This window comes from Narcine bancroftii, chromosome 1 (genome assembly GCF_036971445.1).
Source record: "Narcine bancroftii isolate sNarBan1 chromosome 1, sNarBan1.hap1, whole genome shotgun sequence".
In the NCBI taxonomy this organism is placed as follows: Eukaryota; Metazoa; Chordata; class Chondrichthyes; order Torpediniformes; family Narcinidae; genus Narcine; species Narcine bancroftii.
Genome location: NC_091469.1, coordinates 450863548 through 450881460, shown reverse-complemented (window position 1 = coordinate 450881460; position 17913 = coordinate 450863548). Strand labels below are relative to the sequence as shown.

The 17913-nt window shown below is 39.5% G+C and overlaps 1 protein-coding gene across 1 annotated transcript in view; it reads left to right on the top strand.

Moving 5' to 3' along the window:
• Positions 1-17913, top strand: part of LOC138760883 (myosin-IIIa-like) — a 57105-nt gene that overhangs the window by 24315 nt on the left and 14877 nt on the right. Inside the window, exons 5-8 of the mRNA XM_069932192.1 lie at positions 104-218; positions 6974-7100; positions 10829-11039; positions 16816-16975. Coding sequence (XP_069788293.1) covers positions 104-218; positions 6974-7100; positions 10829-11039; positions 16816-16975 — 613 coding nt within the window. The remainder of the gene's footprint in view (positions 1-103; positions 219-6973; positions 7101-10828; positions 11040-16815; positions 16976-17913) is intronic.

Here is a 17913-nt window from a genome sequence, read left to right as displayed (position 1 = left end):
TGGTCGTGTTTATGCTTAAAGGTTTTACTCAAAATTGCATATGTGTGTGTTTTTCTTAGTTTTATATCAGTTTTGAATATCATGATTTTTTGACGTCTTTTAGATATCTGCAGGATGAGAAGATAACAATGATGGAAGAAATAGTAAACAACTTTTTCTACAAAGCCCAGTTTGAAGCTCTTGAACAGTGCTTCAAAGTCATTGGGTTCACTGTCGAGGTAAGCATATATTATCCACTTGGTGGTCATTCTATCACGGCTGCTGCTTTTTTCCAAAGTAGAATGAGAGGTGACTTAATTGAAACCTATAAACCTCTTCAGAAACTTGTCATTCTAGACGCAGAATTGATGCTTTTCCTGGCTGGGATGTCAAGTGGCGATGTTTCTAGATTTAAAATAATGGGTCAAGCACACAGAACAGGGATATGAAGATTTTTTTTTCCAGAGGCAGTGAATCATCTACTGAAGTAGATTTATAAATTTTATTATTATTGTCACGTGTGTTGAGATATAGTGAGCTTTCGTTTGGGTACCATTCAAAAGGCTTATGAAGGGTTAACATCCTCCCACATAAAAAAAGTAGAAAAAAATGAAGTCCCTTCTGAGACAGTGATTGGTTGAAGACCACATATGCTCTTCAGATGTGGCCACCTCCGATGAAGTCCCTGTAGCTACCATAGCAAGCGGTCATCTCTACTAGTTCCCACTTGTTCCTTTGGAATCTTTGGAATTATCTATCAGTAAAAGTTTATGTGGATTCAGTTGCTGAGTATGTTGAAGCTAAAGATCAAAAGATTTTAATATATGATGGTATGGCATAAATAAAAGCCCTCACAAATGGAGGGAGAATGAACACTTTTATTAGCTTATAACTGAGGGTAGGGTTTCACAGTAGTCTTTAGAAGGGTTTTGGGTTTAGGCAGGAAACCGGGGTTATATGTGACCAGATGGGGGAAAAGCCGTGAGGCGGGGCCAGCCATCAGTGCAACACACTACCGATGAATCCCAGTTCACTGCATTCACCCCTTCCTGCACAATTTAGGGGCCTCCTTCCTCCTCCATCAATTATAGTGCCAAGTTTGAATTTGAGTTGCAGCAAGATGGCCACTGAGCTTTTTGCGCCATTTCCTCACTGCCACCTTCTGTCGGTGTGTAGTTCAGCAAGTGAATTCCAGTGAATTCAGGGCAGATGGCTTGGGGCTAGAATAGAATCCAGGAGTATTGCAGGCCATGGACTTTCCCGGGCTTTGCTCGTGTAGCAAACCCTCATCCAATGTCCTTTCTTTCCACACCTGGAACACACTGAGTCTTTAGCTGGGCAATGAGATGGGGGATGCTGTCTCTTGCTGCAGAAAAAGCCCTCCCTAGCAAGGGAAGCGGCAGCCATTAGGGCAGGGGTAGGGGGAGCAGCCGGTCCTTGGAAGGGGTCACCTGGGTGGGCGAGCTGGCTGGCTTCGAGGTCGTCTTTCTCGAGTTTGGCCTGTTCCAATGATTTGACTAGTTCAATGTGGATAGCCAGGTTCTTCTTACTTGACTCGAGCAGTCACTGCCTCATGTACCTTGAGCGACTAGAGTGTCCTGGATCTGTTCTTCTTCATGAACTCTGCCTGTAGCCACTTCGTTACCTGCACTTTTTGGCAAGCATCCACAGATCCAGCAGGTAGTCATCGATGGTCTCTCCTGGCCATTGGCAATGTAGAGTGAGTCAGTGCCTCGCTAGGACCTCATTTTGTGCCTCCAGATACTGTGAATTCAGCACATCGATGGCAGCATCATATGTAGTGCAGTCCCTAATGACTGCATACCCTTTTGTTCCTACTCTCGAAACGAGTGCAGTCCTCCTGAGTTCATCGGTGTGGTAAACGTCTCTGGTCACGTTCAGGTAGGCCTGGAAGCAGTCTAGCCAGTTCGTGAACTCCTTAGCCACGTCGGGTGACAGAGGGTCTATCAGTAGCATACCATGCTTGAGTATTTAGGGAATACTTCCATCATTTAGGGAATAGCTAACAAAATTGTAGCACAAATAATAGCTCTCATGACTGGAGGGAGATCAAATGCTTTTATTAGCTTATAACTGAGGGTAGTCTTCAGAAGGGTTCAGGGTTTAGGCAGGAAACCAGGGTTATATGTGAGCAGATGGGGGTGGGGCCAGCTATCAGTACAACACCCTACCAGTGAATTCCAGTTCACTGCAGAAGGGGAACATGGTTCATGCCTAGAGTAGTGCTGAAGTCATAGATCAGCCATGACATTAATAAAGGCCAAATGAGCATTTTGTTCTGAAAGGCCTATTTTCATCTTCTTATTTAATACTCCTAGCTGATTTGGACATGACCAACTGCTGAAGGTATAATGCAAACATGAATTTATTCCCATCTCGAGTAGTGGTGAAAATTAGAATAATTTGAAAAGTATATGCCGATTATTTTGGGTTCCCTCATATCCAATTCCCTTCATTATGATCTTATGAAGTATTTTCCAAAGTTGGATGTAAGACGCATATCTTTTAACACAAATGCACTTTCCGAAATAGTTCCTGCTTTTTATCTTGCTTGACATTCTTTATGATTGTTTTCTAGTGGGTTTCTAAGCTTGGATTTGTTTTATTATCAATTCTCAAGCTGAATCTCCTAACATATTTTCAAATGTTGTTAATTAGTAATCAAGCCCCAGTTGTCCAGTGTTTTGCCTTCTTTCGAGCCACTGTAGTTACAGTTGATAATAAAGAACAATGAGCAGGACAGTTCTGTAAAGAACAGTTTAGCAACACAGGCAATGAGCAATGATTATGTAACCTGAAAATATCCAGCAGACCAGGCACCATCGATTGACAGAGAAAAGCAATTGAAATCAGGTTAATTTTAGATTTCAGATTTATTGTCAGAGTACATACACATCACAATCAACCCTGAGATTCTATTTACTGCGAGCGAGGCAGAACTACCACTTGTTGGTCATGCAAAACACTGTACACAGGGTGTGGTAACCCACTGTAATGGTCTGGGGTGATTAGCTGCGGTTCCAAGGCCCCTGGGGGAGCCAAGTCCCTGATAAAAACAGTGTCCTTGTGTCTATCCAGATATGCCTCATAGGCATATTGGAGGTTGACAAGGAAGAGGTGGTCCCTTTTGACAAATGTGTCAGAATTACAGTTCCTTGCATGACTCCGGAGCATGATGAGCCCTGGGGCCGTCAGCAATGCTGTCACAGATTTCCTGGGGAAGGAAAACCCACATTCATGTGGTGTAGCATTAGTGGCGGTGCACAGCAGGGACCTGGTAGAATGGAGGGCCTCCCAACGGGAGACTGGGAAGCCTTTGGACTGCCTTACAGACCGTAGAACTCTCCCTCTCTACCTGCCCATTAACCCAAGAGTTGTAACTAGTGGTCCTGCTCATGGCAATGCCTCTGGCCAACAGGTACTGGCACAGCTCGACATTCATTAAGGAGTGCCCCCAGTCATGGTGAATATAACCAGGGAAGCCAAATAGAGTGAAGAGGCTGCACAGAGCCTTAATGACCATGGCAGTGGTCATGACCGAGCAGGGGATGGCAAATGGAAAACGGGAGTATTCATCGATGAAGTTAAGGAAGTATATGTTATGGTCGATGGAGGGCAGGGGTCCTTTAAAGTCAACACTGAGTCATCCAGGATGACAGAGATCATTATGGATGTTTTGCAGTCGGTCGATCTGTGCACTGGCACATGTCCCTTGGGACAAGGCATCTGGTGGCTTGTTAAGTTTCCCCAGCTGGTAGAGGATGTCATAGTTATAAGTGGATAATTCTATTCTCCACCGCAATATTTTATCATTTTTCCTTTTGCCCCACTGCTGATTGTTGAACATGAATGCAACAGCACATTGATCGGTCAGCAAAGTGAATCTCTTACTGGCCAGGTTATGGCGCAGTGCCGCACTGCCTCAACAATGGCTTGGGCCTCTTTTCCGTCTGAGGAGTGTCGAATCTCGGTGCCCTGCAGGGTGTGTGAAAAAAATTGACAGGCCTGCCAACCTAATTAAGGGTAGCTGCCAGGGTGAAGTCTGACACATCATTTTCCACCTGAAAAGGGGTGGATTCATCCACAGCATGCATTGTGGCCTTGGCAATGTTGGACTTGATGTGGTTAAAGGCTGCATAATCCTCCTCCGCCAGAGGAGGAGATTTGATAAGAGGGTGGGCCTTGTCTGCATAATTGGGGACCCACTGAGCATAATAAGACAAAACCCCAAGACACCTTTTCAGGGCCTTGAGGTTGTGTAGAAGGGGAATCTCCAAGAGTGGTCGCATGAGGTCTGGGTCCGGGCCAATGGCGCCATTCCCCATGTTCTGGAGAGCCACCTCCAGCATACCTGCCAACTCAACGGCTCTTCACAGACTGAGTTCCCCTCGCTCCAAAAGTCTCTGTCATATGTAACTTGACCTGATCCCCATGACGTAGGCATCCCGGATCAGGTCCTCTGAATACTCTGCAGGGGGACATAGCTTTGTATTAGCAGGCCCTGTTTCTCGCAGGGCCCGAAGATATTTGATATTTGACTCACCGGGTTGTTATTTTTGAGTCATTAGAATGTGCCTAGCATAGACAACATTGATGTTACGCAGGTATTAGTCTTTGAGGATGTCCATGGCCTCCTGGTATGTTGTGGCATCCCTGATCATGGAGTGGATCAGGGTGCCGACCCGTGAGCTCAGAACTTGCAGTCTGTCGGTCTCTGATCGGACTATGGTAGAGGAAGCCTTCAGGATTGCTTCAAAACAGCACAACCAGAGCTCAAAACTGGTAGATGCTTCAAGAGATTGAGGATCAATTTCCAACTTTTGTGGCTTGAGGATCTGCTCCATTGTAGAGAACTTTAAGTGAATTAAACTGATGTACCATCAATCACTCAGGAGACTATTGTGGAGAAACAAAGAGGCTCTAATTCATTTGAGAACATAGCAAATCCCTACTGTTCGTTTGTTCTACACTGAGTTGCAGGGGGCTGTTGAACAGTCACATTTATGCAGGAACCTGTGGGAAGGAACCACAGGTACAACCAGCTACAAGGTATGCCTGACCAGACAATTAAACATTACAGTGGTTTACCCACAGGATAAACATGTAAGCAAGTAATGAACTATAAATGGATAACAAATGTAAACAAATTGACTGTGCAATAAGGAGAGAATTTTTTAAAAATCAAAAAAAGAACTCAAGTAAGAGTCCTTAAATGAGTCTCTGATTGAGTTTTTCATTGAGGAGTCTGATGGTGGAGGGGTAACAGCTGTCCTGAACCTCATGGCAACTATACCTCTTTCCTGATGGCAGCAGCGAGAACAGAGTATGTGCTGGGTGGTGTGGATCCTTGATAATTGCTGCTGCCCTCCGTCAGCAGCATTCCCTATAGATGTACTTGATGGTGGGGAGTGTTTTGCCTGTGATGTCCTGGGCTGTGTCTATCACATTTTGGAAGGCTTTACACTCAGAGGTGTTGGTGTTTCCACACCAGACCATGATGCAGTTGGTCAGCACATCTGTAGAAATTTGCCAGGGTTTCTGGAATTATACCAAACTGCCGCAAACTTCCAAGAAAGTAGAAACATTAACGTGCTTTCTTCACGACGCCATTAGTGTGTTGAGTCCGAGATAGTGACTCCCAAGAACTTAAATTTGCTCACCCTCTTCACCTCTGATCACGCTGATATTTTTAAATCTCAGAACTTTGAAAAGTTTGAGAAAAAAATGTTTTAACTCATGAAGGAGGTAGAAAATAATATTTTCAGTATTATTGTTTAATTTCAGATTTTTTTGAATCTACAATATTTTGCTCTTGGGATGGTAAGACAATAGGATTTAAAAAATCTTTAGGGGCCAAATAGCCACAAAGAAACAGGACCAATGTCTGATCTGATGGCATCATCTCTTTAGGCATTTGTTGTAGTCATCCAGAACAGTTGATCACCTGCTGGAATATTGCTCATAGAGGGTCCAGCAGTTTTCTATCCCAGACTCCAGCCAAAGTGGCAACATGCAGGAGCAAAGCAAGGATTCAATGCTACTTTTTACATTTTACATATGTTGCATAGCTGCAGGTCATATTGGATAATATTTAACTGGCATTCACAACTTTTAATGTGTATAATGACCCCAGGAAATGCCGTAGTGGATAAGGGATAAATTACTAGTCTAAAGCTTACCAGAAAAAACTGGTGCTACTCGCAGGTGTCTTATGCAATGGAGGGTGGTCAAAATATAGATAAGAATAAGGAAATGTTGTCTATAGTCCTACATACAGATTTCTAAGTACTCCAAATGTGACTTATTTCTCATACTTTCTAATAATCCTCAGATCTCGCAAGTATTGTTTAGAAACAAGAGAAAGATAAATCTTAAGATGTCTATCTGTAGATTGTGAGACAGGACTTTATATGATACAAGATATGAGTAGATTTAATTATATATTGGTGAATGTTAGGGTGTTCATAGGTTCCAATCTCCTCTCGCAAACAGTTATAAAATTTTAAGACTTGTTTCAGGTCACCTTATGATTTTCTTTTCTAAATTCTTCATTTATTAAAATATTTGCTGTCCATTGTATTTACTGCATTCCTCAATTTGTTGTCATCTCTAAATTTTTAAATGCCCTTTTAATCTTTTTTCCTCAGTTTGTTAAGATGAATTGTGAAGATAAATCCCCATGGAACCAATCTCTTCTCATCTTTAACCTCCACTCTCTATCTTCTGCAGCCCCCTTTCCGATCCTCTGTGTGATTCCTGAGTTCTGACCTGAGCTGCAAGTTTACCTGATCAAAGGCCTTTCCAACACTAAGTAAAATGGCTAACAGTAACTCTGCATACTCTCTCAGATTGATCATACTTTTTATTTCTAATATTTTATTTCTCAATAATTGAATAATCAAAAAATAAATGTGAACTCATACGGAAGAATAATACCTGGATACACAAAAATCATTTTAAAATCTCCCTACAGGAGCTCGGGAACATATACAGTATTCTGGCAGCCATCTTGAACATCGGTAACATCGAGTTTACTTCCGTTGTGACAGAACACCAGACTGACAAAAGTAATATAGTTAATTTTGGGGTTCTTGAAAATAGTAAGTTAACAAAAATAACTCATTTTTCTATAGTTGTTTTCTGTGCATTCTGTTATACAAATTAGTATGGCAAACTGGCATGCAGCAGAATAATTCCACAAGGCTATTTTTACAAAGTGCAGCTTCAGCCTGAGAGAACAGGAGTCAGACTCATTGACAGAAGAAGTCAGAGAGTTGGGGGCAGAAGTTAATGCCTTTTATTGAGACGTTCCTGCTTTCAGCAAATTAAATTCGGCAGAAGATTCAAATTTGCATTCTTTATAATTTCCAAGTTGGAAGTGCAGTTTTACCATTTCTAACTTCAATTAGGAATCTATTTTCAGCACAGACCTTTTCTGAAATGTAAGTAAATAAAGAAATGTGAACAATCTGACTGTGTAATACAGAGAGAAAAAAATTAATAAAATCCATAAGTAAGAGTCCTTAAATGGGTCACTGATTAGGTTTATTGTCTGATGGTGGAGGGGTAGCAGCTGTTGCTGAACCTGCAGGCACAAGTCTTCTGGCACCTATACCTCTTTCCTGATGGTAGCAGCCACTCCACTCAGAATACTGTGGGCATTTCTGGTCACCCAACCATAGGGAAGATGTTAAACTGGAAAGAGCACAAAAAAGGTTCACAGGCTTTGTATTAATTCATGTGCCATGGCTCTATTTATAAAGCCTAATTGTAAATGTTAATTGCATTCATCCAACTATCTATCTTGTATTGATAATGAAAATGTTAATGATAATAACTTTTTGTCATATATATTGGACTGAAATTCTTACTTGCTGCAACTTAAGAGGTACTTTGAAAAAAAACCTACCATAATACATATTAAATGAAATTAAGATGGCATTACCATGGTGCAGAGTCCTTTTTGTAGTGTTGGTTTAGTTAATGATTAGTGCAGCAAGGGGCAGTTCAGGAGGACCTTCTTTTAGTACAGAGAAGAGGCATTCACCACATCATTCTTGATTTTTGGCAGTAAATTCACTCTGTAGTACCAACAGTATATCGTACCCTGCTTCTGAAATCCAATTTCATTAAAGTTAATGGAATCAAATTTCTCCTTATGCATGTATTGCTATCAGATGGGGAAGAATTTCCAGCCGTCTGTTTTCTAACCTTCAGTCAATTTTTATATCCATACAACTCCTGCCTCTCTTGCCCCTTTGGTTTAAAGGTTTGCAACCAAATGGAATATGCGGTACCTCATCAAATATTATTTAATTCCATGAACACAACAAAAATTGCATTGCCCCAATTCTTAAAATGTTAACATAACGTTTGTCAAACTATAACAAATCTATGCTGGCTATCTTTATTGAGTTTGTGATTGTGAAATGCCTGTTTTTTTTCATGCTATTTCTATGCTTTTATACCACCTATGTGAATTAGATAGTCCAAAATGATGCATTTTGGAAAGGTTAAACCAAGACAAGACATATACTGTAGATTGGAGGGCCCTGGGAAGTGTTGTGGAGTCGAGAGAAATAGTGGTACATACATAGTTTCCTGGACGTGGCAATACAGAAGACTTGTGGCACACTTGACTTCATCAGTCCAGGCCATTAAGTACAAGAGTTAGGACATCATACTGTTGCTGTACAAGACTTTAGTGACTAAGCAAGAGGAGGTGCCAAAAAGATTCACAAGAATGTTGCTGGGACTGGAATGCATGAGTTATAAGGAGCGACTCAGAAGGCTGGTACAGTTTACCCAGAAGCAAAGGAGGCTGATGGGAGACTTAGATACGTTCATAAAATCAAGAGGTTCATAGGTGAAGTGTGTGGACATAACATTTTACTTGCATGGGAACTCTAAAACTAGAGGACATAAGTTTAATGCGAGAGAAGAAAGATTTAAAGGAAATCTGAGGGGCACGTTTGACAAGCTGTCAAAGGAAGTGATATAGGTGGGTACAATTACAATGTTCAAAGGACTTTCAGGGAGGTACACCAATAGGAAAGGAAATTGATTAAATGGAGAGAAATGGAAGTAGCTGAGAATGGTTCTTTGATCAGCATGGATGAGTTGGGTTGAAGAACCTATTCCCATTCAGTTTAAATCTATTGGGGTTTTTACCTTGAGAAGCCACCTTATTGCCCAACTCATGATCTATGTAAAAGGGGAATCGGAAAGTGCTCTCGCTGAAAGTGGATCGCTGAGTCCTTTTACGCAGCGAGCCAGCTTCCAGGGGCAAAAGGGGCAGGACTTGAAGCACAACAGCGCTGCCCTCTGTTGTGATGTGGAGCAATAGACAATAGACAATAGGAGCTGGAGTAGGCCATTTGGCCCATCGGGCCAGCACCGCCATTTTAGATCATGGCTGATCATTATCATCAGTACCCCTTTCCAGCCTTATCCCCATAACCCTTAACTGTGTCAGGAAGTGAAATCGCTTTGTACACAATAATGGAGGCTGAACAGCAGGTACAGATGCTAGCCAAGTATCTTTCTTGAGGCATTAGAACTCAAAAAAACCTTCTGCACCTCATAACATCGTTTGTTTTGTGCATGATATGTCCCAATCTTGAGAAGAACATAGGAGTGAAATTGGAATAACTCTCCTGAACAATTTTCAAGCTTGTGCGCTTTTGTCGCGGGCTAAGGTCATCATCAGCCATCCCCCTTTCGAGCTGGTTTCAGCACTCATCAGGAGGTAGTGCTCCACCTCTCTTACTAGGTGCCTTGGCAGAGGAAACATGGAGTGAAATGGAGGTAAGGGAAGCATATAAAAGCCAGGGGAAAGCCAGCTTGAGGGTTCGATATATGACTCTTTGGCTCCCATCTGATCTATTACTGCTGGGTTTCTTCCCTTTCTTTGTGAAAGGCTCTCATGTTTAGAATCCACCAGATCCTTTGGCACCACATCTATAGATAAGTCTCAATGTCCACCTTTTCTATCCTCAATAATCTAGGATTGAGCAAATTTGTACCAGGTTGTATTCACATTTAAATCCATCCATTCTTCCAAAAACTTTATCCTAACAACTTCCTCATTTTCTATTGCTCAGTCAAATGTCTTCTTCCTTGGTAGCACCACTACAGAGTACTCATACAGAAAATCAATCTTGGATTCTGCCTGCAGTAAGGAATGTGACATCTCTGACAAATCGTTTATCATGTTTATTGAAAACCTTTGGTTTCCTTTTACTTCTCACCACCTAATATGTGAGGCTCGAGACAGCTTTGCATGCATGTAAATATAACCATACAGTCAAGATGTTCCCAGCAATTAACTTCAGATTTTCACACAGTACATGTTCAGCGATAACCATCAAAGCGATTCTTTTTTTTAATGTGACATTGAAGTCTGACATAAATGGTCTGTGTCTCCCATAATATCTACCACCAACAAAAGAAAGCCAACAGGAAGGAAGTAGACATCATCGATTCTGCCATGTCTATTACTTCAGGGGAATGAATCCAACACCAACAACAACTTGCATTTGCAAATTAAGTCAGTAGATAAATTATTTCCAGCGTAACAATAACTATCTGTCAACGTGTGTAAGCCATAATATGAAGTAAAAGCCAAAACAAATAGACTATTTGATAACATTGCTATTTTGATCCAACTTAAAACAATACATATTGATTGTCAGTGTAAAAAATAAGGGGAACGGGTGGATTATTTCAGAAGAATTGGTCATTCAAAAAGGGGGAAAAAAACTTTTGATTTTATTGCATTTCCTATCTTTTTGAAAAAATGTTCCAATATATTTTCATTCATTTGCAGCCTCTTCATTGCTTAGTATCCAAACAGATGAGCTGCAGGAAGCTCTCACCTCTCATTGTGTGGTGACTCGAGGAGAAACAATTGTACGTCCAAATACGGTCGAGAAAGCAACCGATGTCAGAGACGCAACAGCCAAGGCTTTGTATGGCCGTCTCTTCAGCTGGATAGTCAACCGCATCAATACCTTACTAAAGCCAGAGACATTTCTGAGGTAATAACATCATCAATCATTTTTGCTCTGTTAAACTGACTTGCCATAAGTGGGGAATCGATGAGTAATAAATGCCACTTTTTAGGGAGCCACCTAGATGTGCGTTCCTGCAACTTGACCTTCATGGTTGCATGTTTAGAATACGATGTCTTTCAATCAAACAAAGAAATTATATTTAGTCAGCATTGGCTGATGTTTACAAGTTTGTCCTTAGGGGGACAAACAGATAAACCATATTGAGCAGAAACAAAATTATAGATGCAATATTAAACTGATGTTAATTTAGTAAAAGCATAGATAGCACAGAACAAGTCGATTTTCAGTGCAAACAAGTCTATGTACTAACTAAATTATGGATTGCTGTATTTGTGAAAGCTGAAACAATTTGAAGCTTGAAGTTTTTTTATGGCAAAATACCAAGTACAGTGAGAGTGTCAGGTCATGAAGCAATATTACTGAGATCATAGGATTCAGGTAGACTGGGAAAACAGGCTGGCCTGGATCCCAACAGAAGGAATTTGCGGAATGCCTGCAAAATGGCTTTTTAGATGGTAAGATGGCAGCTTGTGTTCATCCACCTGAGAAAAGGCAATTAAATTATTTTCAAAAAATAGGTTAGGCAGGCAGCACAATAACTGGATCCTTGAGGCCAGGACCACGTGCCACCCAATTACACCGAATTAACCTACAACCCTGTACGTTTTGAAGGGTGGGAGGAAACTGGAGCACCCTGTGAAAAACACAGGGAAAATATGCAAACTCCTTGCTGACGGAGTCAGATTCAAACCATACTACACTAACCGTGCCGCCCAATTATGGATTTAGTGCTGAAAAATGAACCAGATTTGATTAGGCAGCTCAAGGTAAAAGAGGAAGTATTGATCACAACGTGATAGAATTCACTCCGCAGTTAGAAAGAAATCGGATGCGTTACAAAATAAGTAAAGTTAACTAGAGCAGCATGAGAGAGGAGCGGGCCAAAGTTGTTTGGAAGGGGTGCCTCACAGGGAAGAAAGAAGAGCAGCGATGACAGAAGTTTTGAGTTAACATTCAAAATATCCAAAAGAGGAAGAACCATTTTAAAGGGAGGATGAATCAAAGGCAGTGACAAGGGAAATGAAAGGCAGCATAAAAGCAAAAGAGAAAGCATAAGGTATTCCAAAAATTAACAGGAAACTGGAGGATTGGGCAGTTTTAAAAACCACCAGAAAGCAACAAGGGGAGAATAAAAGAAAAATAAGAAAGAAAGAAGTCAAAAGTGGCTTTTAATTATCTTCAAATATAATAATAAGATCAACTGAACCTAATTTAACTCCCTTCAAATTCTAAGCGCACGTGTATGTAATGTGCATGTGTCCAGGAAAGTTCTTTGTTTCACTGTCCAATCTTTCACTTTTCACTTCTCCAAGTTCACTGGTATCAGACAATTACCCATACTGTGGACCAGAATTTAACATTTATGATCTTCACCAGGTTCTGGTGCTTTAACTTAAATTGTTAGCGCAAAAGAAGGTCTTTGTTGGTTTCAGAGAGAGATATTCATTGTTTGTTGGAGACACACAAACTGATCTCCTTCAATCAGCTACTTCAGTGTCTTGATGAAGAAACTTGCCCCCTCTTGGGTTTTCCAAAAGATAATCTCTTCTTCAAGGTTACCACAGAGTTCTTCTTTTTCCCCTACTTCAGGAGAAACACATGAACCAGCCATTTCCTATTACAATTAACCTCAAGGGTTGAGAATAGGCTGAACTCAGAAATCAAAACCTATCTTTAAATGGGGTCTTATAGCATGAGTGCAAATCTTGCAGCCTCCAACACCAACTCCTGCTGTAAACTGCCTTCTCTCCCTCTTTCTCTCTCCAAAGAGCAATCATCTGTTCGTCAGGCTTCTGCCTGAAGACCAGCTACAAGAGTGGATTGAAAACTTAAAACTTACCTTTCAGACACTAGACCTAAAAGGCTGCTCGCATAGCGCCCTCTGGATCAGATGGAGGCAGGGCGACTGGTGCCATAGCACCACTCATCATAAATACACGGCAGAGCTGTGTTTCCCAAAACAGTTCCAACTGCATGGGGAATTATGAGAGTGACCCCGAAGGCCGAAGCAGCCGGGTGAGGTTGTCACAGCCCACACCAGCCACCCCCTGATGACCCCTGCTGGCTCCCACCGGCCTGACAGCTCCTGCCAGTCCCCACTGTCATGACAGCTCTCTCTAGCCCTCACTGCCCCAATGGCTCCTGCTGTTCCACTGGCCCCCACTGCCCCACCACCCCCTGCTGACCCGACAGCTCCCAACATGCCCCACTGCCCAACGGCTCCTGCCCACCACCCCTGCTTTGAGGGGATCATGGAGGGAGAGGGGTGAGTGGGGAGATGGGTCACAAGCTGATGGTGTCATCAGGCTGCCCCTAACCATCCGCTTACAGCGGCTGTACATTTTTTTAAACTATATTTATTTGTTAAAATAACAAATAGTACATAATATATACAACAATTAACCATAAATATGAATGTTATTTTTTATATATAGAAAAAAAAGAAAAGAAAAGAATCCCCCCCACCCTTCAGCCAACTCTCCTAAGGAGAGCCATAAAGAAAGAAAAAAGAAAAAATATTAAAGAAAAATTAAACACACATATTAAGATCTAATCAATATAAATTGAAATGTAAATATTCTGAGTATAACAACCACTTATTAATAAAAAAACTATAATTATCACACAAAACATATGTAATTTTTTCCATTATTAAACAATATTTCATCTCATTATGCCATCTATTAATATCAATCATATTTGTATCTTTCCACGTACTAGCAATACACTTTTTCGCTACAGATAAAGCTAAATATACAAAAGCAAGTTGAAACTTATCTAATCCCAAACCTTTCAGAGGTTGCAAACTACCAAATAAAAATACTGTCGGATCTAAAAGTATTTTAATCTTATACAGGTATTCTAAAAACTATTGAATTCTCTTCCAAAAAGATTGTGCATGTATACATGAACAAACAGCATGAAAAAGGGTTCCAACAGAATTAGCACATCTAAAACACAAATCTGATTCATGAAAACCATACTTTTTAAATTTTTCAGGTGTTAAGTATAATTGATGTAAAAAAATTATAGTTAATCATTGCATAACGTGCATTTATCAATCTAGTTACACTATCATAACAGATATCTAACCAATCATCCTCGGAAAAAATAAAACCAGTATCTGCTTCCCATTTACTTTTAGATCTATCCCAACCCTTTTTATCCATACCATCCTGTAATATTTGATACATAGATGAAATATAACCCTTCTCTGGTACCTTCATAAGAAAAAATCTCAAATTTAGTAATTTCAGGTAAAATCATATCTCTACCAAACGTATATTCTACCAAAGATCGAATTTAATAATAGAGAAACAAAGAGTTCTTATCAATACCAAAACTGTCCCTCATCTGATTAAAAGATAAAAATTTACCCTCTTTAAAACAATCTCCCAAATTTTTCACACCTTTAAATCTCCAATGCAATAAACTTCGATTATGTATTGAAAAAGAAATAACTTGATTATTATACAACGGAGTCAAAGCCGATAATTCACCCCTAGAGCCTATCATTTTATTTTTCTTTATCCATAACTTCATTAGATGTTTTAATATAGGCACATTATATTGCTGTAACAAATTTATATTCCATCTAAACAAAAATTGATGTATTTCAAATTCAGAAATATTTGCCATCTTAATTTTGCCCCAACTAGGAGGCCGTACCAAATCCATCAATGAACTAATAAATTTAAGTTGGGCTACTTCATAATAATTTTGAAAATGTGGTAAACATAATCCCCCTAACTCATATTTCCAAGTTAATTTATTCAAAGCTACTCTCGAAAATTTACCTCTCCATAAAAACTCCCTAACCATTTTATTCAAATCTAGAAAAAAAATATTATCAAGTAAATACGGAATAGATTGAAACAAATATTGCATATGCAGAAAAATATTCATCTTAATTGTATTTATCCTACCCAATAAATTAATAGGTAAATCTTTCCATTTAATCAAATCAGTTTTAATTTTTTTTATTAACGGAACATAATTTAATTTATATAAAGATTGATAATTAACATTCAAAATTATACCCAAGTATTTAATTCGATCAGTCCATTTCAAATTAATAATATTCTTATAAACTGAATAATCTCCTTCACTTACCGGTAATATTTCACTTTTTTCCCAATTAACTTTATATCCAGAAAGACATCCATATTGTATTAAACACTCCTTCAAGTGCAAAAGTGACTGAGCTGGGTTTGTTAAATACACCAATACGTCATCAGCAAATAAATTAATTTTATATTCCTCATCTAAAACTTTCAAACTTTGTATCTGTGTATTTTGTATTATCAGTTGTGCTAAGAATTCAATCACTAACGCAAACAAAGCTGGCGATAAAGGACAACCTTGACGAGTTGATCAAGTCAATTTAAAAGGTTCCGAAATCAAGCCATTCATCAATACTCTAACCACCGGTTTACTATATAAAGCCTTAATCCAACCAATAAAGAAAGGACCCAACTTAAATTTCTCCAGAACTTTAAACAAAAAATTCCACTCAACTCTATCAAATGCATCTAAAGATATCCCATCGGGTGATCTGAAGATTGTCAAAATCTATTAATTAAACTAATCACGCGCAGAATATTATCTGAAGCATATCTATTCTTTATAAAACTTGTTTGATCCATATGAATTAACTTAGGTAAAAAGTTAGCCAATCTATTCGCTAATATTTTAGCTATTATTTTATAATCTACATTTAACAATGAAATTGGTCTATATGAAGATACTTTCAAAGGATCTCTATCTTCTTTTGGGATTACTGTAATTAAAGCACTAGAACAAGACTCAGGTAATTCATAATGTTCTCCAACTTGACATAATACATCCCCAAACACTGTAGAGAAATCATCATAAAAAATTTTATAAAATTCAACTGAACATCCATCAGCACCAGGCAATTTACCGTTTGGCATTTCCATCACAGCCATTTTAATTTCCGAATCAGTTAATGGTTCTTCTAACTCCTGTATATCTGCATCCTCTAATATCGGTAAATTCAACTGCGATAAAAAAAAAAGATCAATCGATCCAGTTTCTTTTTTTTCTTCAGATGTATATAACTTTTTATAAAATGAACAAAATTCATCAATAATCTCTTGAGGTTTATAAGTAATAAGAGAATTCCATCTAACAGCATTAATAGATATTAGATATGATTAAAACAGTGGTTTTCAAATGTTTTCTTTCCACCCACATCCCACTTTAAGCAATCCCTTACTGATCACAGAGCACCTATGGTATAGGGATTACTTAAAGTGGTAGGTGAGTGGAAATAAAAAGGTTGAGATCCACTGTTGTAAGCTTCAGGAGGGGAAAGCCAGAGGTGTCCGATCCAGTGGTCATTGGGGGATCAGAGGTGGAGATAGCGAGCAATTTTAAATTACTATCTCGGAAAACCTTTCTTGGGCCCATCACATCAATGCAATTGTAAAGAAAGCATGCCAGCGCCTCTACTTCCTCAGGAGTTTGCGGAGATTTCATATATCTTTGGAGACTTCGGCAAGTGTGCAACGTGACTGGGATTGCAAAACCCCATCAACCTTGACCACCTAGTTGGAACCCATGGAAAAATTAATCAAACCAATCTTTTGCTCACTTTACTGATGTGCATGCCCATTCAAGTACAAATTAATTGATCTAAAATTAATTTATATTCCAGTGATGGTGAAAGTAACGTGGACAAAGGAGCGGATATTGGGATTCTTGATATATTTGGCTTTGAGAACTTTAAGAGGAATTCCTTTGAACAATTGTGCATTAATATTGCCAATGAACAGATTCAGTTCTACTTCAATCAACATATCTTTGCCTGGGAACAGGTACAGTCAATTGATTTACTACAGCAGATGGCAAGTTACACTTGTTGAAGAACTTGAAATAATTTTAATGGTGTAATAATTATAATCCACATTATATTTTGTTTTGTTAATACTGTGTGAATGAGGATGTGTAATTAAAGGAAATATTTAGGGAAAGAATCCAATCTTTTCATATTGATGTTCATCGCAAAGTGTTTGGCAGCAGTCAAACTCTCCTGGAGTGTGCTCATTGTTATATTATTATAATGTGAGAAATGTGGTCACAGATTTCATATAGCAATATCACAGAAGTATAATTAATGATAAATCTGTTTATTTTGATATCATTGTTTGAGAGACAAATTCTGATGAGGAAATTCCATCTTTGTCCAAATTATTGTATAACGTGGCAGAATTTTTTATGGCACTACGACATTTCCGGTTGAAAAGACTGAGAAGTGCACTTTCTGATACTTTGTACAAATTCACAATTTCCACGATGTACAGCCCAGTTAGCATGGCAGTTAGCGCTACGCTATTACTGCACCTTGTGATTGGGACATGAGTACAAATCCCGCACTGACTGTAAGGAGATTGTACCTTCTCCCCAGATTTTCCCTAGGGGCTCCAGTTTTTTTCCCACCGTTCAAAACAAACTGGAGGTATAGGTCAATCAGCTGTAATTGGGCAGCATGGGCTCGTGAGGACAAAGGGGCCTGTATTGTGTTGTATGTCTAAATTTAAAATTTTAATTGAAAGACAATTCTTCTTTCTTTCTCTCTTCTCTTTGGCTTGGCTTCGCGGATGAAGATTTATGGAGGGGTAATGTCCACGTCAACTGCAGGCTCGTTTGTGGCTGACAAGTCCGATGCGGGACAGGCAGACACGGTTGCAGCGGTTGCAGGGGAAAATTGGTTGGTTGGGGTTGGGTGTTGGGTTTTTCCTCCTTTGTCTTTTGT